The sequence below is a fragment of the Sabethes cyaneus genome, chromosome 3 (assembly GCF_943734655.1).
Source record: "Sabethes cyaneus chromosome 3, idSabCyanKW18_F2, whole genome shotgun sequence".
In the NCBI taxonomy this organism is placed as follows: Eukaryota; Metazoa; Arthropoda; class Insecta; order Diptera; family Culicidae; genus Sabethes; species Sabethes cyaneus.
The window spans coordinates 121419635-121443951 of record NC_071355.1 but is presented as its reverse complement, the minus strand read 5'-3'; the positions used below and the strand labels follow the sequence as shown (position 1 = coordinate 121443951).

Below are 24317 nucleotides of genomic sequence, written 5' to 3'. Positions count from 1 at the left end.
GCCCTGCTAGCTCACTCTATCTACTCAGGGTCGTAGCGTGTTCGGGGGACTCAGCACATTCGTCTACTTACCGTCTCAATCAGCAAAGCGGAACAACGAAAGAGTATTCAGAGGAAAAGGGATCGGCTCTTTAAGCTTAAAAATAGAATTCCATTTTAACTATTTATTCTGGATTTTTAACATTTTCGTTGCGGTACCGATCACGACGCGTTGGGGCCCACCGACGACATGCAGAATGATGATAGGAGAGAGAGAGGGTACGTACCACGACCGCTTCACGGTCGAATCTCCAAGCGTTGACCCGATGACATACTACCACGAGGCTGCGGTTTACCTTGGTTCTTACGATCTCCGGGAATAACGGCCAAGGTGAGTAGCGCTGCCTTCCGTTTTCCGGATCGTCCAGAATTGTCTTACGTTCTCGTCGTCCGGAATCGGTGGCGTCTTCTTTCGTTGGTTGTCGTCCACAACAGTCACATTGACTCACGATACTCCTCGTGGCACCCGTTAATTCGATAGCCGATTTCGCCGTAGCGCCAGCGATGTTCTGCTACGACCGCTTTTGTGTGCGATCACCAACGGATTGCCAGGTATAAAAGTCAAACTTTTGACGGTTGGCTTAAAAACTTTCTTGGCAATATTCAGCACTTTTGCTGTCCGAAAAATTGCACTTTCGGAAACTACTACAGCGTTTTAACTTTTTAGCTGTCTGACGCTGGACGTAGTCCATCCCATGGTTCGAGCTCGACTGTCTTCTCTTTTTTTGGCTTTTCCTTCTTCGACCTTTCTTCATCCTCTATCTCCCTCTCGTCGACTATCTCCCTTCTCACTCCTCTAACCGGATACAGTGGGTTCGCTATCAAAATTTCTTTGCGTTTCAGATAGCCGAACCGGTTGAGAGCTCCCAGGGTTGTGTCTGGATCAAACGGTTTTTATTTGTTAGTAATTTCTTAAAACTATGTTAAACAAAAAATGACAAATATTATAATAGCAAAACATTTAATAAACTAACAACAATGATTTAGAGCCGATGATACAAAAAACAATAATTTACAACTTAAGAACTAAACGCTAAACTGAAAAACTCCTTCATTGTACCGATCTATTTGAAAGTGATCGGTAACACGTTCTGGAATACATTGATGTCTTCTTCATTTCTTATTTCCAAAAAGAGCTTCATATCGTCGGCATATATTAGCACTTTAAGTTCCTTGAGAATGAAGGAAATGTCGTTTACATACAAGATAAAAAGAAGAGGTCCCAAATGAGAGCCTTGAGGAACACCAGAAGTGACTTGAATTGGATTCGAGGTCTTTCCGTTAAATTTAATTATTTGTTGGCGATTAGTTAAATACGATTCAAGCCATTTCAGGAGCCCTGGCTCAATTCCAATTTTTTGCAATTTGAAAAGCAGCATTGGTATGTCAATGCGATCAAATGCCTTGCTAAAGTCCGTATAGAGTGCTTCTACATGGTTTCCATTATCCATTGCATTCAGTGAGTGGTCTATGAATTCCAGTAAATTTGTCGTAGTCGAACGTCCTTTGAAGAAACCGTGTTGCATTTCTGTAATTCTGTTTTTAATTTGAAGGAATAGTTTTTCATTGATAATAGCTTCGAAAAGTTTTGGAATGCAAGAGATAATGGCAATACCACGATAATTACGTACGTCAGATTTCCGGCCCGATTTAAAGATAGGCACCAGAAATGAGCTTTTCCATATTTTTGGAAAGATTCCGGATTTTAGTGATAAGTTAAAAAGCCAAAACAGAGGAGCAGTGAGCTCTATTGCAAGATTTTTTACGAATACTGGAGGGATTCCGTCAGGCCCAGGACCTTTTGAGGCATCCACATTTTTCAAAGCCTGCAAAATATCCTGAGTCTGAAGTTGGTTAACGCCAATATCCATTGAAGAATCCGAAAAAAATGCAAAATAGTCGCGATCGCGATCTTCTTCAGAAAATGTTGTATAGATTTCTTGAAAAAATTTTGCAAAAAGCTTACAAATATTTTCCGGGCTATCCCCAACATTTTCATCAAGACGCATTATGGATGGAAAATTGTCAGATTTTAGTTTAGTTTTCACGTAATTAAAGAAGTTTTTAGGACTGGACTTTATTTCAAGTTCAATTTTTGAATTGTACTCTTCAAACGCATTGCTGATTGCAAAATTTAGCTGGTTGCATACGTCCAAATACCTTGCTAAATTTTCAGTACTGGCATGTTTTTTATAATTTTTATGGGCCTTTTGTTTGCGATTTTTCAAGTTCTTAATCTTACTGTTATACCAGACTGGACTTTTTGTATTTTTGTGACGTCTTCTTTTCTTTAACGGTATGTTCTGTATCATTACTTCTAATAAAATTTTATAGAATGTGTCTACAGCAACTTCGACATTTTCTTCATTCTTGAGAATAAGTTGCCAATTAACACAGTTTAATCTACGTCTAATGTTTTCATAGTTTGCCTTTTCGTATTCAAAAACTTCTTCGAACTCGCAATCGTTGGGTCTATGGTATTTGTGTATAAATAAAGAATATTCAATTGCTGTGTGAAACGCCTCATTTTTCCATAGTGGATTTAATGATTCAGTCACACAGAAGTCTTCATAAATGTTCGTAAGCAAAAAATCTAGATAGCAATTTTGTTGGTTTCTAATATGGTTAATTTGGTTCAGCCCCAAATTGGCAGTTTTGTCGAAAATAAACTGCAGTGTTTCATTCTCCCCAACGATTGGGAGTAAGATGCATTCATTTTCAGAGTCTGGAATGAAGTCAGCATGGCGTTGATTGAAGTCTCCATAAATGTGAACTTTAACCTCGGGAGGCAGTTGTGATAGAATGTGTTCGGCAATTTGGAAAAATGCTTCGTAAGTTGTTTTATGAGCTTGGTCTGGAGGAAAATACACCGAGGCGAATACATGTGTTTCTCCTGCTAAATGTGATTTTACCCAGACATGCTCGAATTCTTTAAATTTTGTTGTCGTTATAATTTCGGAATTGAAATTAGACGACAAAGCTATGAGGACTCCGCCACCCGACTTCTTTTGAGACTCAAGAAAATTTCTGTCGTCTCTGAATACGTTAAAGGCACTTCTAAAAATTTCTTCACTTTTTACGCTTTCATTCCAGCTTGTCTCAGTTGCCAGAATAACAGAAAAGGATGAGCTATGTAAATTTTTATAAATTTCCTTCATTTTGGCTGGACTTTTCATGCGATTGAAATTTTGACAATAAATCAAAATTTCAGTCACATTCTGTTTTAGTGAAGAAATTGACGGAAGAGGGTCGGTTGAAGAAATACTTAAATTAGTTACCTCTTTCTCATCGAAAGGAGTCGTTACTTCCGAAAATTCTGGTTGGTGCTTCGGACCGGATGGCTAAATTTACCGGCGCTTTCCCTCGCACGTTGCAGGTACTGGATTCTCTGATTGTTGAGATGCCGTCGATAACCTTCCAAGTCGTCAGATGCTGCCTGTTTCGGTACACCAAATTCCTCATGTACCTCGAAAAAGATTTTCTGCAGGTCCTGCGCAGAGACCGGTAGTCCTTCTGAAGCCAAATTCATTTTTATGCTGGTGTTCGTCATACCTTCGTAGCAGAACGTCGGTTCCTTGTCGTGCATGTATGCCAGGTAAAGACGAACGAGATACATAATTTTCGGATCTCGCAGTCGCGCTTTCAGGAAACGTCCGTCTCCGCCAGCTGATTGCTGCGTTAAGCTGACGATAGGTGGACGCATCGGGTCGGGTGTCCAGGTAGATGTTGAGTGCGATGATGACGTTGACGGTGTTGACACAGTGCTATTTCCCGCTGGTGGTGATTCAATTCTATTGTGTTTTGTCTGGTGGCCCGTGTGGTAGGGGTTTAGAATTTCACCCTTTTGAAAGTCAATAAACTTTGGCACTGAAAGTCCTGCAATTGGGTGGTCCGTATTTGATGGTGGACCAGCAAATTGTACTTTCGTTGTGGCCAGTAGCTGTTTGTCCGAAGCATTCGTACGGGTTTGTTTACCGATTCTATGATTGCTATTTATATTGTTCTTAGTTTTGATGCGCTGTTGTTTTCTGCGTTTTCTGCTACGTCTGGCTTTTTCCGCTGCTCTTTCCTGAAGCCTACGAGTCCGTTGTTTGGCGTCATACATCGACCAGTTCTGCACCCAGCACCATTTATTGCCCAAAAATCGCCATCCTGGAGATGAATGGTCATTCTTAGGTTGTAGATTTTCATTATTTGCTGATGAAGTTTCTGCTAATTCTTCCTGTAATGACTTCTGTGGCGGCGAAACAGCTGTTGCATTCGTTTCAACAGCAGACACAGCTGTTGAGACCAATTTTACCTCGTCCAGAATTTCGCGAAGGGTTGACTCGCAATTATATTGAGGTAATGATGTGTCGGCTCTTTCCATCGATAGAGCCATGTCGGTTGTCAGGCTTGATAGCCGTTCGTCCAAATATTTTTTTATTTTTTGTGACATCATTGAATTTGCTTCGTTGATGCCAGTTATGGTCGTGTGCGCTTGTGAGTCACACGACTGAATGTGCTGACTGACCGCGTTGCACATTTTGTTGTTATTTGTGTTTATTGTTGCCAATGTTACTTTAACGTCGCTGAGCAGGTGTTCGATGCTATCGAAAAGTTCCGATACCAGGCAGAATTTCTTTAAGTCAGCAGCAACACGATGGTTAGCGTCGGTCTGTGAGGTAATGGCTTCTATGAGTTGTTCCTGTTGATGAAGCATCTTCCTCACGTCGGCTTCCTTCCGTAGTATTTCCTGGCAATCGGCGCACATAGGCACCATGAAAGCCGTGATAAAATGCTCACGCTGCCGTTGCACTCCGATGCATGCTGCATGATATTGTTTGTTACAATATTCGCACTTCCATAGGAAGCGGTCATCACTGATATCACACGATTTAATTCCGCACGGCATGATTGATGATAAAAAACGCGCGATTAAAACACAAAATTATTCACTATGTTATTGTTAAAAACGCTTACGCGACGGTTTAAGCGGTAAAATAAAAATTTAAAATTATGAAGAGCGCGCGCAGCAGCGATTCGAAAACGCGTGCGTCCGGTGTGACTGCCACTCGGCGAAAAAAGACTCTGAAGACAACATTCACGAGAACTTCGCTATTAAAAAGTTACAAAGAAAAAACCGTTTTTTTAAGAGTCACCCTAAATCGATTCAGAAAAATGGCTCCAAATCAGTCAATTGAAGAGATACAACAAAAATTTTTTTTTCAAATTGCATGAAATTAACAGATCTACAACTTTGACGAACAATGTTTACTTCTAATTTTCAAAATAAAAAAGTTAGATTTTCGATTTGTTTGAAAATAAGAACCACCCTAAAATTTGATAGCACCCAAATGAGCGCCTTTTTACATGCAACAACTTTATCGAACACAAGTTTTGTCTGGAAAGTCAATTTTAGGCTAGAAACCTTAATTTCCGCCTAAAATGGTCTCCTGGACCACTGTGCAGTGCGTCAGCCTTTTCTCTCGCCAGTGCTGCTCTGATCCATGGATTTGCTCTCTTGAGCATGAGACAAATGAGTACGGTTATTAACAGTATACGTCGCACGTTGGATCTAGTTTTTGTGAATGACGAAGCTATTGATGCCTGTACTGTAACCGAGGCATATGAGCCAATTATTGAAGCTGATCCTCTTCATCCTCCGCTTCTGCTAAAACTTCGCATTTCACTGCCAGCATTGTATGAACCTTTCGCAGTGTCGAATGAATTCAATTTCAGTAAAGCTGACTTTTCTGCGTTAAATCAATCGCTGTGCACTGTAGACTGGACTGTACTTGAGAGCTTTTCAGTTGATCACTTTAATATGATGCTTAAGAGTTTTTTTGATCTACACGTACCAATTTCGTGGCCGCGCATGAAGCCGCCATGGTCTGACTCTAGACTTCGGATTTTAAAGCGTAAAAGATCGGCTGCCTTGCGAAAATATACAAATAGGCGTAATCCTGTGACAAACCATGATTTCTCTCATGCAAGCAACGAGTATCGTACGTACAATCGTTATCTTTATTCCCGCTACGTTAAGCGCGTGCAAGACGGACTGAGAAAAAACTCGAAACGTTTTTGGTCGTTCGTGAATGAAAAGCGTTAACATATAGGACTGCCGTCAAGTATGTTTCTTGGAAAGTGTGAATCTGACAACCAACAGACTACCTGTGACCTGTTTGCGAGGCACTTTTCAAGCGTGTTTAGTTCAACCACGGCCACGCCTTCCCAAATCGATGAAGCGATGCGTAATGTTCCAGAAAATATATTTTACATTGGCTCTATTGAATGCTGTGAATCAGACATCATGACTGCTCTTACGAAGCTAAAAACATCATCTAGCGTAGGTCCTGATGGAATACCATCAGTAGTTTTGAAGAAATGTGTTGACGCGCTCTATAGACCTCTGCTACTAATTTGCAACATGTCTGTTCAACAAAATAAGTTCCCAGAGTGCTGGAAAAAATCTTTTATTTTTCCAGTATTTAAAAAAGGAGAAAAACGCAACGTTGAAAATTACAGGGGAATTACATCTCTATGTGCCGGCTCTAAATTACTGGAGATTCTTGTGTATGAGCTTCTTCTATTCAGCAAAGTGAAGTCATACATTTCGATGGAACAACATGGCTTTTTCCCAAAACGCTCTATTAACACAAACCTGTTGCAGTTTAGCTCATTCTGTCTTCGTCATATGGAGAGTGCTGCTCAAATTGATACAGTATATACTGATCTTAAGGCTGCCTTCGATCGCATCGACCACCAATTACTGTTACGGAAACTCAACAGGCTAGGGGCTTCCAACGTCTGCTGGCTCCAGACATATCTGACGATCCGCAGCCTATCAGTGAAGCTAGGTTCTACCGAATCGTTCAATTTCAATTCAACAAGTCCGGCGTCCCACAGGGAAGCAATTTGGGACCATTACTTTTCATAATTTACTTCAATGCCGTTTGTGTCGTTATTCCACCGGGATGCAAACTACTATATGCGGATGATCTGAAAATTTTCCTTGTTGTACGATCTGTAGAGGACTGCAAACAACTACAAGACTTAGTTGACCGATTTGCGGACTGGTGTCGCTTGAACAACCTTACTATAAGCGTTAACAAATGTTCAGTGATGAAGGTGATCACTAGAAGTAAAACCCCAATCATGTATGATTATAGGATCGACGAATCTCTTCTTCAGCGTGTCGCTAACGTAAAAGACCTGGGAGTGGAAATGGATTCCAAGCTCACCTTTCAAAACCACTATTCCAGTATTATATCCAAAGCAAACCGAAACTTGGGGTTTATCATGCGCTTAGCTAAGGATTTCTGTGACCCGTACTATCTACGCGCCCTCTATTTTTCCTTAGGGATCATTCAATAATGACGTCCACTGCTTATGGGGGGGAGGGGGGTGTTAATTTTGTGACAGGTTGTGACAGAGGCGGGAAGGGGGTCTAGGCAAATGTGACATCCGTCGAAGAAAATTTATTCTCAGAAAAAGGCTACAAAAACTCATCGATTTATTTCGATTTTCGAACTTATCTTACTTCAGAAGATCGCAAGAGACCCGACATCGTCGAAACAAATAAATGAAGCTGAATCTCTCTTACCTTCTCTTCACTCAAAAAGCGACTTGTTTCATTTGTTGAACAGAATCTTTCAAGCTGGTACTTGTTTCAGCTGACGGCGCCGAAAGTCGGGCACGATTTGCCTATTTTACGCTATATTAATTATACCATGCGTTACATTAAAGGATATATGTAAATCATATTCAGTTCATTTGCAATCAAAGTTTCTAGCCTTTTCCTAAATATTTGATAGACAAGTACAAAATAAACTTTAAAAGCTGTCGTCACGATGTAGTGAAACCTGCCTCGCCGATGCAGATTGAAGCTGTTTTAAAGCGGAGTGGTGCTCTTCAGTTGACACTAAAACTTCATTTCTTCATTGATTTGTGACGATTTGCAATTGAAGCTTGTTAGAGTCTTTGTTCGCAATTCATTAATCGTGCCTATTTAAATATTTTTTACTAATAAAATTACATACAGCAATTCGATAAAAAAAATCTGTAAAAAAATCAGTAAAAGTCTACTCTCTGGATGGAGAAAGTTAGCAAAACGTGGAATCTTTTTATAATTTCGTTAAAAAAATAACTTTAAAATCAGTTTATCCGGAAAAATCAAGAAAATTTAAATTTCTTTTTTTCGAGAAAATACGCGACTGTTATTTTCTATGATTTTTTAATCTTACACTACTTCTCAAAAGATTAAGCTATTTTATTTATATTTTAGGTTTGTGTGACGTCCAAAGGGGGGGGAGGTTGAGTTTTGTGACACAATCGGACAGAGGGGGGAGGGGGGGTCTAAAAAAGCAGAAATTTGGTGAACGTCATATTTGAATCGTCCCTTAGTGCGATCCATTCTGGACACGGCCTCAGTTGTATGGAGCCCATACACACGTCTCTGGATTTCAAGAATTGAAGCTGTGCAACGAAGATTTGTTAGGCATGCATTATGATTCCTTCCATGGTCTGATCCATCAAATCTTCCACCGTACGAAAATAGGTGTAAACTGATAAATATCGACACCTTGCTTAAAAAGAGGGATATATCGAGAGCTGTTTTCGCTGCCAAGCTGCTAAAAAGTGAAATTGACGCGCCAGAAATTTTATCAATGCTGAACGTAAATATTGCATCAAGACCTCTGAGAAACCCGAGAATTTTTCCTTCTAGTATTCCACCGCACTATGTACGGAAAGCATGAGCCAGTTCAGGAAATATGTAGAATATTTAATAGTGTTTACCACCTGTTCGATTTTCATCAGTCATCAGACCACTTCAAATAAAAAATACTTCAGTGTGATATTCTAGGTTAAGTTTGTGAAATTTATAGTTGACAATGTATGTTTGTAATTGTATATGACGATGACTATCTTTTTAATCTATGTTTATAAATCTGGGTTTTTATGCCGATTTGAGAATGATGTTAAAGTTGTCAACTCAAATCGGCTTTTCCCACAGATACACTTCAAGAAGACTCAGTCCGTTGAAGTTGAATAAAATAAAATAAAATAAAATAAAATAAAATAAAATAAAATAAACCAGCAGTCAGAGCATGGCTGGGCCTAAGCATAGTGTTATACTGCTGCTGGAAGCATATCTGTCCCATGTTACAAAACACGAAAATGAGAAAATCGCACTCAAAGTTGAAAAACTGATTTTTCTAAAATTATTTAGTTTTGATGTTATTATTTGTCCCCTTTGAGATAATGTTGAAAAACTTCACTCAATTTTGTATACAACTTGAAAACATTTTATATGAAAAGGTATATGCAGTGAGACATATATGCGTCCATTTTTTCAGTGGGACAAATTGTCTTCAAATTTTTACGAGTTTTTCTAGTATAAACACCTTGTTTTCGATTCATATTATAAAAATACATATATAATTATAACGTTTGACAACAAAATGTCGAAAATGACAAAATGTAACATGGGACAGTTATGCTTCCACCGGCAGTATAGATTGTTACTATTTATAGCAAATTGAACTCCAAACATCCGGCAGTAGGGAGTGTTGCTATATAGTGCAAAGCGTGATTATTTATTGTAAACATTGCATTAATTCGAAATCAATGTGTGTAATAGTACAGTCTGCGAATCAAAAGATTTGTATCCGTATATTTCGATTGGTAAATAATATACATGTAATGCACTTATAGTATTCATTTTAACAGTGGGTATGATCCTGTGATGATCTTTTCGAAATGATCAAATACAATAAAGCGTCGTAATATTAAAGTTTTTTAATTAAGATAACAATAAAGTCAAAATGAATCATATCGAAAATGAATAGTTCTATGAAAATAAAATATGTTTAAGATTGCTCCATCATTTTGAATTTTGAAACACGATTGGCTCCGCTTTTGACTTTAAAATTGGCTCACGATTTCTATCCGCAAGGCTATACACATAGTAACGCTAACATGTTGGCATCGAAAACATGGCTGCCTACCAGCACAGACAAACAGACGAGACACTCGCGTTAATTCCATCGTCTATTCAAAAACCACTTATTTTTCAAAAAAGCATATTTCGCAACATGGTCACACTGCGGCGCTCGAGTGTTGCTTCGAGTTTCCAGTATAAAACCATGCAAATGTAAAAAAAAAATCAGAGGGGTTGTGTACAGGACACGACCGCATATATAGGTGACGCAGGACTACATAAGTCTCTTTGTAATGATAGTAGCATGTATTCATGCTTGTAATAGGGTGTTTGCAGAGTGCATATGTATTGAAGAGCTGTTGGGCAGGCAAAAGTGACAGCTCCATATAAACTGTAAGGGTTGGAAAGGGCGTGATTTTTTAAATAATTTAATTTTTTCATTGAAAACAGAAATTACTATTTGCGTTATATGTATAGCAAGGTAACATATCTGTTTACTAAATAACAAATCTATTTTCAACAAACAAGCTAAAACGCGGTAGAATTTATCAAAAATTTAACTATTAACTATGTTAGCGGGATAAACCTGACCAAATATCTATAACCAGCGATTGCTTTCGGCCAAGAAAACAATAAATTATACCAAAATCAATGCTACATTCAATTGTTTCGAACTTGGCCTATGCGGCATGCTACACCCGAAAATCGTATTTTTGGGTCACCGATTTATTGTGCATTTACTTGATCGATGGATTCCGAGGGGAGTTCAGGTACTGTTTCAAACGTTCCAAAGGTAAAAAAATGACTAAATTGGCAACACAGTTCGTAATGTTTTATCGCCATAACTGGCAACACAGGCTCATTGCGTTTCTGTCGCAACCTTAATCGTGACTTCGTGTTAATCATACAAAAGCATTAAACAAATTGTTTTCGAATACGAACGTTATTGCTTGTTTGGATAATGAAGGATAAACAACGCTTTATTCACTATGAAATTTCGGCAAACCGGCGTTGAAAATACAAATTCATTTCATGCTGAATTTCATTCCGTTTCTTCTAATAGAACGGTAATTCCTAGGTTTATTTACTTTGCTCGATTGGTTCCAATAATGAAACAGCGATGATGATACAATTTGACATTTTATCTGTCAAAAGCTAAAAACGACCCTTTTTACGACCGTTCAGAAACACGACTGTATCAACCGTCGTGTCCAGTAAGGGAATGCGCGCACAATAATGCTAATTCACTGAAATATTAGTTGCTAAATGTGAACATATATATCGGGATACATTTCTTGGTTGACTTAAACATTAATTGTTTCGAATGTATAAATAATTTTAGAAAAAATGATCATTTTATTCAACGCGTTTTAGCTGCATCGAATAGGAAAAGACGCAATGTGTGCCTAACAGACGTCTTGCATGTGTGTGTAGCAAAAGTCCTATCATTCGATTCTTCATGTATACATACTATATGCAACATATATACATGCTGCATGCGTTGTATGTAACATTTATCATAGTAGTAACATTGCATACGTTCAATTCTCAAAAGATTGTGCATTTCAATACAATTTAACAAAATCAAGAACACAAACTATTGATTTCCTGCTACCTTACTGAAATTAAAGATTGTTTTTATTATCCATGGTTCCCCCACGTTGAAGGGATTTTACCAGTTCAATTCTATTTTATCAACAGCACATCTTTTCACTACACTTCTAACGAAACGGCAAGCATGCGTATTCATACAGAGTCGTATTATAACCGAACACTACAGCTGTAGCACATTTTTCCAACACAGATATCAAATTCGCCGAGGTTTAATCGTCTCGCAGTAAAGAATTTGCGATCTGTTGGGACAACGAACTAGTGTCATTTTTTCTGGCACACTTCCCTAACACAGACATCAAATTGGACTAGGTTTAATCGCGTTCGTAAGAAATCTGTTGGCACGAGGGGGCTTTGTCACTCTTTCTGGCGTACTTCCCAAGCAAGGACATCAAAATGGTCTAGTTTCAACCGCCGTGTTAAGAAATATTGCTGAAATAAGGAAACTTCGTCACTTGTTTTGGCTTACTTCCCAAGCACAGATATCAAATTGGTATAGGTTTAGATCATCGTAAAGAATCTTCCAACCAATCACGAAGCGAGAATTCTGGTAAAATATAGGTTCTTTATTTTCAATTTTTCAATAGTTCAACATCAAGAATCCATACTTTTCTTCATTTGGATCAATTCTTAGAAGATTTTCCGATCGATTGGTGTAAGAATGTTGAAAATCGATCGGAAAACCGCTGAGCTATTAGCGCTCAAAACCTTTCATTTTTCGTGACGCTCGCATTTTTCGATTTTTTGGAATGACACCCTATCTCAAAACTTGCCGTAAGACGTAGTCCTACGTCAAAACCTGCAGTACAAAATCCTGCAAATGTAAAAAACCTACAATATAAAGCCCTGCAAATGCAAGCTACTCCGCAACATGCATAACAGAGAGCGCTAGTGTGCAAGCAAAATGTGTAGGACGATGGTTTTTAAAGGATTTTCTTCTATGTGTCATGTCAGTTCGTCAGTGCTACCAGCTACTTGGCTTAATTACTCAGTTTATAATTGTCGACCAACATTTGAAAGGGGCGGACAAGCCAACTGTCAAACAGAACGAGTGAGAGTTAATTTTCCTATGCTGCTCCAGCAAAAAATAACTCTCGCTCGTTCTGTCTGACAGTTGGCCCATCCGCCTCTTTCAAATGTTGGTCGTCAATTAGCGAATTCTGAGCAATAAAATTAAAAGTCACGAGCTTTTGTAATCATGTTTTCAATTCGCTTAAATAAACTTGCATTGACTGATACGTGAATATTACGTTAATCTTATGTGAATTATTTGCAACGAAAGAACTCACATTCGTAAAAAAGTTAGAATAAAATAAATTTATGTCAGTTTACTGATAATTATCAGTCAAAAAATTATGATTATCGCCGGGCCAGTTTAGAAAAACAGATCATTTAATAAAACTGGTGTAATTTCCTTTGCTTAATTATTTTAGTAACAACATCAAATAGGAACCCGATATCTCGCACAAAAATTATTGAAAAAAAAAACAGTAATAAAAATATAAACTGTCTGTACTATCATGTAGGTTCAAAATTCCAGCTGACCAAAATTGCTATTGTTTTACCTGACTCACTGCGAATATGCGTATTATTGAAATAAAACGTAACTATACGTTTTATTCGTTTATAACGCATATGCTGTTGTGCTTTTATTATTGCATTTAATTTGTAAAAAGTTGCATAAATAACAATTCAGTTTCACAATACAATTATTGCGTAAGTACTACTGGTACTTGAAATATAACGTTTAAGTACGTTATTTTTAGTGATCAAAATTAACGATATTTACGATACAAGGGCGATATTTTTCGAAACCTTTCGAACCAACACGATCCCGCGAACACAATGCATATTCGCAGTGAGTCAGGTATTGTGCTTCCCGAGAAAATATTTCGTTTTTCAGCTTTATATAGTTGTGCGCAAAGGTAAATCATGTATTATTGACAGAGTAAGCACGTGTAAGTTTTCTATGTTTTGCTCTTATTCTTTGCTTAGATAACATTTGTTTTGTTCAATTACGTACAGACTTACAAACAACACAGTTACAATGTCTTACGTTAACCGAAAATGATAAAATTTAAATGCTGATTGCGTTTGTAAAAAATTGGTCCATGTTTGAACGGACAAACACGAAGCAAGCTACCCTAGCATTCAGCTGATGAGCGAGAGAGAAATATTGTTGCTTTTCTCATCACTCTTGCGTTGACAGTTTCTTACGAGATTTCGTGTGAGTGTAAAAGAGATACTTTGACTGCGAGCAACCAGAACAAAGCTGCGCGCAACTGTTAGGCGCACAACTTAACCTACGAAAGAAAAATTTTAGATAATAATCGCAATAACACAATAGAAATGTGGATCAACCATCAATAGAAATTACAATTACAATATGTATGCGTTAATATTGAACGGCCCCCCGTAAATAAAAAGAGTATACCACAGACAAACAGACGAGACACTCGCGTTAATTCCATCGTCCATTCAAAAACAACTTATTTTTCAAAAAAGCATGTTTCGCAACATGTCCACACAGCGGCGCTCGAGTGTTGCTTTGAGTTTCCAGTATAAAACCATACAAATGCAAAAAACCTACAGTATAAAACCCTGCAAATGTAAAAAACCTACAGTATAAAACCCTTCAAATGCAAGCTACTCCGCAACATGCATAATAGAGGGCGCTAGCGTGCAAGCAAAATGTATAGGACGATAATATTGAAGAATTTTCTTCTATGAGTCATGTCAGTTCGTCAGTGAGTATACTCAGCTTATGATTGAATGCAGCGTTCAAATGATTTTAATAATTGGCAATAACAGCATCCATGGGCCAATCCTTCACCATCCTGGGATAGTAGCAGCGATACACGATTGACACACACTTTTTCACAATTAATCCGGTGGAAGATTTGCTAATTTTTCACTTTTTTCGCGAGACGAACCAAACGGGTTGTTTATCGAGTAAGGGGTCCATACCCAATCCCGTAAATAAAACACAGCTTGAGAAAAACGAAAAAGAAGAAAACGTGGCTGAAAAAATAAAATTTGGTCTTCTTTTTATTTTTTCTCTGGCTGTATTTCGTTTACAAACCTCAAAAGTTATAAAAGTCTTTGCCAAGCTATTACCAACAAAACAAAAAAAAGTTTGTTCAAATATGTTGTGTAGTTTCTGAGAAAAAGGTACATAAAGTTTGAAAATCGTGGTTTTCCAGCAGCGGTGTTTTATTCCGCCGAAGTTGTTCCACGCTGCACTGGAATGCTTATGTGTATGATCGTTTTCAAGCCACTTCCCGTGGTCGGATCATTACAAATTTAGTATCAAAATAAGGAAAAGACTGCAGAATCAAAATCTGGAATAAGAAATAATGATTTTTTTCAAAAATTTTTAGTTGTTCAAGTCCCTTTAAGCAGATTTCTAGTTTTATTTCGCATGTTACTTTTATGACGTCAAAAAAAAAAAGAAAATGAAACCATAATTTAGGAACTTATTTTTGCATTAAAGGCCAATCTAATGTGGTTCTTCTAAGACTAATTGCATAAAAATCGAATGAAAATAAGTGCAGATAGAGCTAAAAGCGTAACTGCAAGTACCATCATTTTTGATGTTGGGGACTTAAAGGTTAATACTAGGCTTATCTACTACACCGTGCATACATGTGTAGGTATGCACCGTTTGGCTCCGAGCGGTGTTTATTACAAGTCTACGAAAATCATCAAATCATTCCATCTATAAATGGAAACTTTTCAATTGAAATTGTTTGTCAAATTGTTTTAGTTGATTCTGCTAAAAAAATTATTGAGGCTGAACGAAATTTGAAAATGTTTATTTTTACTCTCGAGAATGGCTTTTCTAGTACTTAGCAAGTAGTATTTAGTATTTAGCAAGTCTACTTCGTATTTAGCAAGCGTCCAAGAAAATTGGCATGAAAGAGACCTTTATTATTCAAGTCACTTTAAATGCCTCTGTGATACTACCTTTATTTTTTAATTTATTCTTAAAGTACCTCGAAAATATGCTCTCCAGAACAAGGGTTGCAAGGGTGGGCCTACTAGGTAGATTTTGCTCTTAATGACGTTTCTGTGGAAACAATGAAGACGGTAATGCTTTGACTATGGTTTTATGTAAATTGTTTTACAGCGCTCTTGAAGGCATTCATAAAGCTTAGAATGTTACTTGGGCAGTTACATAACGCTAAGTTTTACGTATTGAATATATATTTAAGTTGTAGTTTTAAGTCTGTAACCAGTAAGTGCCAAAGTACTGAAAACTGTAAAGCAAGAATCCAGAACAAATGCAATTTTGACGCAGGACTACGTCTTTGTTTACTATACTGGGACTGGGTAGCACTTTGTGAAAACGAAAATAGAAGTGTAACGTTTGAATGAAAGATTTCAAATGGTAATAACTACTAAACTACTAAGCGAAACTAAACAATTTATACGTCGTTGAATAGACAAAGTGACCAGCAATTTTATAGAGGGTGTTAGAGAGCAATTTCACGGAGGGCGTAAGAGGGGGAGCTCCTATACTAATGATACACAAATTTCCTCAAAACTCGAGAACTAATCAAGCAAATGGAACCAAATTTGGCATGTGAGGGTTTCAGAAGGCAAGAATTTTTTTCTATGCTGAATTGAAATCCCTCTACTCTATAGGAGGGGGGCTCCCATACAAATGAAATACAAATTTCCGCATACCTCGAGAACTAATCAAGCAAATGGAACCAAATTCGGCACGTGGGTGTTTTTGGAGCCATGAATTTATTTTATGACGGTTTTAGACCCCTCATCCCTGTGGAAGGAGGATAGGGATTCTCATACCAATAAAAAAGAAAATTTTGCGTATGTGCCATATTTTCTGCTATGTAACAAGCGGTAAGCTGTGAAAGTAAACTAGTAAAACCTTTTCGGAGCAAGAAACAGTGAATCGACCCCGCTAACTGACGTGCCTGTTGTTGTTTTGATTCATATCAAAAGAGAAGGACATTCGAATGGCAAGCCATAATTGCGATGAACGTGCTTTGGTGCTTTGGCTTTAATATTATTTGTAACCAATGGCCCTTTTAAAGGCCACAAGCGAGTTAAAGTAAGATTATTGAAACATGTCAAGCTACGCATAATCATATTCAATACAATAATCGGTGGACTGGTCATTAATTACTATTTCAACCTCTTATCCACAATCCCGAAGCTTTTTGAAGCGCTAGTTTATAACAAGTTATATTCAGCAGTTGAAAATTGGATATCATCAGCACAACATGGATACTTCAAGCGCCGGTCAGTGGTAACAAACTTGTGTGAGTTCACAACGCGTGTGATCGGATGGATGAAAATGGGGTATCAAGTTGATTGTGTGTACACAGATATGACGAAAGCCTTCAACGTTGTTGGAATTCTAGAGGTGCTGCGGCACGTGCCGGCATTGGTGGCTCGTTGATAGCATGGATTCATGGATACTTGACCGGTAGAAAGCAAAACGTTACTGTAGATGGTGCAAACTCAGAACTTTACGATGTAACATCAGGAGTTCCGCAAGGCAGTCATTTGGGACCACTTCTATTCATTCTACTAATGAATGAATTGCCTACCACAATTGACAATGCCCTCGTATTAATTTATGCTGATGGTGTGAAACTCTTTTATCCAGTGGGAAAGCAGGAAGATTGCTTAAAGCTTCAAAGAGATGTGCAAACTTTTGGGCGTTTCTGTTCAGCATGCAAGTTGCAAATCAACAACGAAAAATGTGCTACCATAACATTTACACGCTGCTCAAATCCATTAATATTCGACTACAGCTTGGATGGAAAAAGCATCAAACGAGTGAGCAGGATTAAGGACTTGGGAGTCAATCTAGACGCAGGGTTGACTTTCAACGATCACGTGAATACGCTGGTTTCCGAGTAAAAAGCAAAGCCTGGGTGCTAATTCCGTTATCGAAATTTGTACTTCTGTTTTTTATACGACAGACTTCGCAACCAGCTGTTAGAATACAGGACAGCGCGAGGTCAGTGCTACGATCCTATTGACTCTAACAGCCTCTCCCAGCCGAGATTCGAACATACGACGACTGGCTTGTTAGACCAGCGTCTTACCTCGAGGCCAACTAGGAGGCCTTCCGGTTTCCGAGTGTCTTGCACTATTTGCTGTAGTAAGAAGATTCGCAACAGAACTGGATGACCCGTATACAATCAAATTTATATATGTGAGCCTGGTACGATCAAAATTAGAATTCACAAGTGTGGTGTGGAGGCCAATGTATGCAACATAAATGAACAAATTGGAAACGGTACAGAAAAAATTCGTTGAATTTGCCGTGGGAAATTAGGGGTGGAGAGGAAATCTTCCGGAATATAAAGATTTGTGCTGTCTGCTGGATATGGATACTCTGGAAAATAGGTACCAGATTGTGGACGTTAGCTTTTTCTCAATTTGCAGAGAGGACGATACGACAGCGATTATTTGAAATCCAGGATAACTGCTAACCAACTGCTTTGAATATACCGTTGGAAAAAGAAGAGTTTAATGCGGAAAGGGAGAAAATACACAAAATCGCCGAACAGAATGGATATGACAGCAACTTTGTGAACAAAATCCTGCGGAAACATGAACGGAAAAGACACCGACAGAATGCAACAACTCTTCAACCAGACAGCGATGAGAAAGTTAGGATCAGCCTACCGTTTTATCCAATTATTACAAACTCGATCAAAAACATCCTTCACCAACATGGATTTGCGACAGCCTTCAAAAGCAGCTGCACTCTACGGGAAATGTTGTGCAACCTCAAAGACAAAATCCCGCTTGAGGAACAATCTGGAATATATCAAATTCCATGCCAAGATTGCCCCGCTATCTACATTGGACAAACACGTCGCAAATTCAAAATTAGACTGAGGGAACATAGGAAGACCGTGGAGCACAGCCGATCATGTGACTCTAGTGTAGCAGCGCACAGTGAAGAATTACGGCATACAATAGATTGGGAGAGTGCGAAATTAATCAAAACCATTAAGAAGGTTTCACTGCTAAATGCATGGGAATCAATGTATATCGCCAATGCAGAGAAACCTCTTATGAATGGAGATGATCCACCAATAATTTCCTCTCTCTTTGGATTGGCAAAAAAGTGAGATCAAGTTAACAATTTCTCCCGCTCTTCGACGTGGATACAACCAGATAAACAATACGTAATCAGTTGGACATCGGCATCGTCCTGATGATAGGCTTAGAATGCCTGAAACCGGTCGACTCGTAGGTAAAAATAATTTTTATTAATATTGTTTTTATCCTTAAATGTTGTAAGAGTGATACGTGTTTGTGTCTTGTCCACCAATTTTATTATTGTGGTGCTCTTACGGTGGCAACGAAAGCAAGAAAAAGTGCTAACCAGAGTACAATAGTTCTAAGGAGACCAAGGCCATTCACTCTAGACCACCGTCGAGTTAACTACGCGCGCAATGAACCAGCCTATCGCTATTATTTAAATAACAACGGAATACGACGGTTTACTTTACCAGCAAACTCGTCTCTGAATTCTAACTACGAACCGAAAACTGTTCGTTCAATTTACCTACTGAACCAAATTCAAGAATAACCACCTTACTGCGATGCGCGCACAACCCCACACCATACGCACCACGAGCAATATGCGTAAGTTGTTCAATGCTAAAGATGAGCGAGTTAATGAGAAAATTTTGTGAATAATGCATGCCAACCGCGCTCTTTTTTCAAATCCCCTTCGTACCAACACATTTTTCCTGGTGCTAATTCAGTATCAAGAATCAACACCAGGAATAATGTGCTTGTGCATTGAGATCTCTAAAGCAATGTTCAAACGTCATGTTGAACGGTTTGCTCATTAGCTTCGTAAACTAAACTAATAATTTACCGAATTATTCGTATTGCATATGCGTCGGTGCAAACGAAATCATGAACGAGTGATGAAAACAATTTTGTCGGTCTGTATTTTGTTGCCTGTCCTATGAACAGGTTGAACACGCGGACGAGTCGCCACTGTTCTGAGAGGTCGATTACATGTACACTAAAACCTCTGCATTTTATATTATTTTGTATTTGGTATTATATTTCATATTTGTATCCTATATTAGAAGACGGGCAAAGCCTATATATCTTGATAATATTTACTTATTCAGCCGAGAGCCGGAGTGGCTCTTGCCGTATCAAGAATTTCTCTCCATTGTACTCAGTCCTGGGCTACTCGTCGCCAATTCGTTGTGCGTCTCGACACACGCAAGTCGGCTTCAACCTGGCACGCCATCTAGCACGTTGAGCCCCTCTATTCCTGGTGCCGGTGGGGTTCTTGAAGAGAACGGATTTCACTACACAGTCGTCCGGCATCCTTGTGACGTGGCCGGCCCACCGTAGTCTCCCAACTTTCGCCAGGTGTACGATGGGAATCTCTCCAAGCAGTGCCTGTAGCTTGTGATTCATACGTCTCCGCCACTCTCCGCTTTCCATCTGTACTCCGCCAAAAATAGTCCGCAACACCTTTCGTTCAAAAACAGCAAGTGCACGTATGTCTTCCGTAAGTAAAATTACTGTCTCAAGTCCGTAGAGGACTACCGGTCTGATTAGCGTTTTGTACATCGTCAGCTTTGTGCGGCGGCGTATGCTCCTTGATCGAAACGTCTTGTGAAGGGAAAAGTAGGCTCGATTTCCAGCTTGAATGCGTCGTTGGATCTCCTTACTCGTATTATTGTCGGCGGTGACCAGAGATCCCAAATATACGAACTCATCAACCACTTCCAGCTCATCGCCGTCAATAGTCACTGTCCGTGGGAGGAAAACGTTACTATCTCGGGAGCCTCTTCCTACCATATATTTGGTTTTCAACGCATTAATTTGTAACCCTATCCTCCTAGCCTCCGATTTTAGTCTGGCGTAGATTACCTCCGCTGTCCCACGGTTTCTAGTAATGATGTCGAGGTCGTCTGCAAAGGCTAGGAGTTGGCTACTCTTACTGAAGATCGTTCCCCTCGTTTCAATGCCCGCTCGCCGGATCGCACCTTCAATAGCGATATTGAATAACATACAGGACATACAGTCCATTCCCTACCGTAATCCTCTGCGCGATTCGAAAGGGCTTGAGAGTGTCCCCGAAACGCGCACGTAGCACATCACTCGTTCCAGAGTAGCTTTGATCAGCCGCGTCAGTTTGTCCGGAAAACCGTACCCGTGCATTATCTGCCATAGCTGTTCGCGTTCAACGGTATCGTATGCTGCTCTGAAATCCACGAAAATATGATGCGTGGGCACGTTGTACTCCCTCGCATCCCCTCCCTCGTTCCTACACATGTCAGGATTTGGTGTGTGGGCCTTGCGAGTTCACCTTGGTTCACCTTCTCGTAAAACTTGCGGGTATCATTAGCCCGGAATAGTTGTTTAAGCTCCTCACGATCTCTGTCCTCCTTCTGGCGCGTTTTCCTTCTCAGGATCGTGGTCAACTCATTCCTCGCTCGTCGATACTTGGCCAAATTCTCTCTCGTGGGTATGCTCAGATAGTTTTCCCAAGCTCTTTTTCCTCTCTATCGCTTCTTGGCATTCCCTGCCAAACCAATCATTTCGTGCACTCGAGGTTTCCACACCTAGCACCGCGGTTGCGGCCTCGTTGATGGCCGAGCGTTTTTGAGGGTCGAAGCATCTATCTCCACCGAAGAAGGCAGAGCTTCATCCAGTACGCGCGCGTAGTTTTCGGCAGTTCGCGGGTTGTCTAGTTGCCGAATGTTTAACCGAGGAGGGCGACTTTGTCGCGAGGTATAAACCGTCGATAGTTTTGAGTGCACATGTACTGCTACTAGGTAGTGGTCCGAGTCAATATCCGCACTCCGTAGAGAGCGTACGTTGGTGATGTTCGAGAAAAACCGGCCCGCGATGAGAATATGGTCGATTTGGTTCGAGGTTCGTGGGTCAGGTGATCTCCAGGTGGCCTTGTGGATATCTTTGTGAGGAAAGAAGGTGCTTTTGATTACCAAGCCTCGGGAAGCCGCCAAATTGATGCATCGCTGGTCGTTATCATTCGTGTCGGTGTGCAGGCTATGGGGCCCGATCACCGGTCTATAAATTGCTTCCCTGCCGATTTGGGCATTCATATCCCCGATGACGATCTTGATGTCCCGTGCTGAGCAGCTGTTGTACGTTGCCTCCAGCTGCGCATAGAACCCTTCCTTCTCGTCGTCGGGTCTACCTTCGTGTGGGCAATGCACGTTTATGATGGTGTAGTTGAAGAAACGGCCTTTTATCCTCAACATGCACATCCTCTCGTTGATCGCTTTCCAATCCATTACGCGATCCTGCATTTTGCCCAACACTACAAAGCCCGTTCACAGCTCGTTGGTCGCTCCACCACTCTGGAAAAATCAGGCTCTGCCGCCACGGATCCTCCACACCTCCTCGCCCTTGCGACAGATCTCCTGCAGCGCCACGATGTCAAACTTTCGGGTTCTAGCTGATCGAGGAGCACCCTGTCGCCACCAACAAAATTTAGCGATCTGCAGTTCCAGGTACCAAGTCTCCATTCCATGTCCTTATTTCGTCGCCTTGGTCCATGCCGAATATTCCGAGAAGATATTTCTTGACTCTTGTTGTAAGTATTTTGTTGTTTAGATAGGTATCCGTGCTAGGGCTTACGCTACCGAGTCTCGTGATAGGGCTGCCATCTTACAGTGTCGAGACACACTGTGCCTCTTCTCCTGTTGGTATACGACCTTAATTTCCACCGGGGTTGGTTTCCCGATCTACGCTAAAGTTGCTCGTATTCCAGCTGGTATCACGTGGAGGTAGGTATAGGAGTTGCTAGATAAGAGGCTAGGGACCACATTGGGGTCTGTTTTACGCGTTATCTAATCATTTACCAACCTAGATAATAAATTAAACCTTTATGATGCACAGAAGTGATTTTTAAAAGAAATCTCTTTGTCTCAATCGTTGCAGGCGTTGTACTTATGAACCCCCGTGCACGTATTTTCAAATCCACCATTGCATTCAAAGACGAATTGAATTTGAATATTTCGCCCGTCTCTTTTAAACATTCACTTAAACAATGGCATTCACAGATTCTTATAAACATACATATGCCAGTAATGCAGTTTACATTGGTCTTTGATCTAATGATCTGATATAGTCCTACGTCATCCTTTCGTCAACCCTTAAGGCTGTATACCTTGTTTCTCATCTTAACTCTTGCCCTTAATATTTCAGACATCTTTTTTTGTATCCTCATATGCTGTACCATTAACGCTTATAACACTACTTTATGTTGGTATGTTGGCGCGTCTATGGAGGGGAACACCTATAGGACGAACTTCAGCAGAATCGAGGTAAGCCAATTAATCCATATCCAGTTTCGAATATCCATCCAGGTTGTTTTCATGTAGCTGGTGCTTACATACTGAGTATTGTTTTGAATGGCAATTTAGCATCGTTTGCTTTCGTTCCTCCCTCGTTATTTTTGAAGGTCATTTTGAATTCTATATGTAGTGAACGGGACACAACACTAATAGTTTTTACAAAACGGATAGTTTACCTATTAAACTGACCGGTTTCGGGAAATATGTTTTCAATCGCGATGTCGAATTAATTATCTTGAAGAGTGTACTGCACGTACTTATAGTTTTAGGAATTCCCACGTACATATAATTTTTGGAAAGGATCTGGCAATTAAACAGCATGCAATGCCTTTATTTACGACCGTCGTGACTGGGAAAGTTTGGTCAACACGTGCTTGAACGTGTTTGAAAAAAACGCAAACACACATTGCTGACCTGCGCATCAGCCATAGATTTAAATAGGAGATAAATGAATAAATGTTCAGTCAGATGAGAACACACGTCGTCTCCATACTCTATAACGAAGTCTGATAAACCCTATAGCTTGTTACCGGTCATTTTAAAATTTTAAAATGCCATGGCGTCAAAGTTTTTTTGTTGTAGTGTTTAAGTGTAGTTTGTAAACGTAGTTCGTAAGATTAAATCCGTAATTCAATTTTGATTATTTATGTGGCTCTTCTAATTATTGTTAGTTTGCTTTTGTTTTGAATATTGATCATTGTATTTTTGTTTAACCTTCCTAGTGCATTGGGGTCGTTTTCGACCCAACGGCATACTTACAAAGCTTGATACTCAGTAACGGAACAAGCTAGAGACTTGAAATTTTCTGACTTTTCCTAACATTCGAGAACTAGCATTGTGGGGGAGTTTCAGCTTTCAGCGACATCTAGAAGAGCCACAGCAAAAAAAGCCGGAATATCCGGTACACTCAAGTACTTTTTTTACACGGTTTGTTTTTTCGATTATTAAGAATAGGGCAACTTAGGGACCATACACTCATTTCTCAATACATTTGGGACCGGCCCGACATTCGTCACGTAGTTTGTAAATGGTCCCTCAGTTGTACCGTTCTTGAGTAATCGAAAAAAATAAACCGTGTAAAAAAAGACTTGAGTGTATCTGATTGCGGGGGACATTTTTGGATTTTGAAATAATTCATCTTGCGGCACATCAAATCACATCGCATTGATAACATAACAATAATGGAAATACAATGTGGCGTCAGTCGCGTATAATCCGGTACCCTGTATTTATAACGAACCGTAAAACGTGGTAATTCGGGCTGATGAATTACCCTGCTATCCGGAGGTGTTGAGAGAGGGAGAAGGATTGGGAGAGAAGATACCGGAAGAAAAGAGGAGAATTATTTGGGGATGATCGCAGGATAGAGAGATAAGCAGGGGACAGTTG

General features: G+C 39.6%; 1 protein-coding gene across 1 annotated transcript in view; it reads left to right on the top strand.

The window, feature by feature from the left end:
- Positions 1–22902, top strand: part of LOC128740086 (allatostatin-A receptor-like) — a 71039-nt gene extending 48137 nt beyond the window's left edge. Inside the window, exon 5 of the mRNA XM_053835598.1 lies at positions 22780–22902. Coding sequence (XP_053691573.1) covers positions 22780–22902 — 123 coding nt within the window. The remainder of the gene's footprint in view (positions 1–22779) is intronic.
- The last annotated feature ends 1415 nt before the right edge of the window (positions 22903–24317 follow it).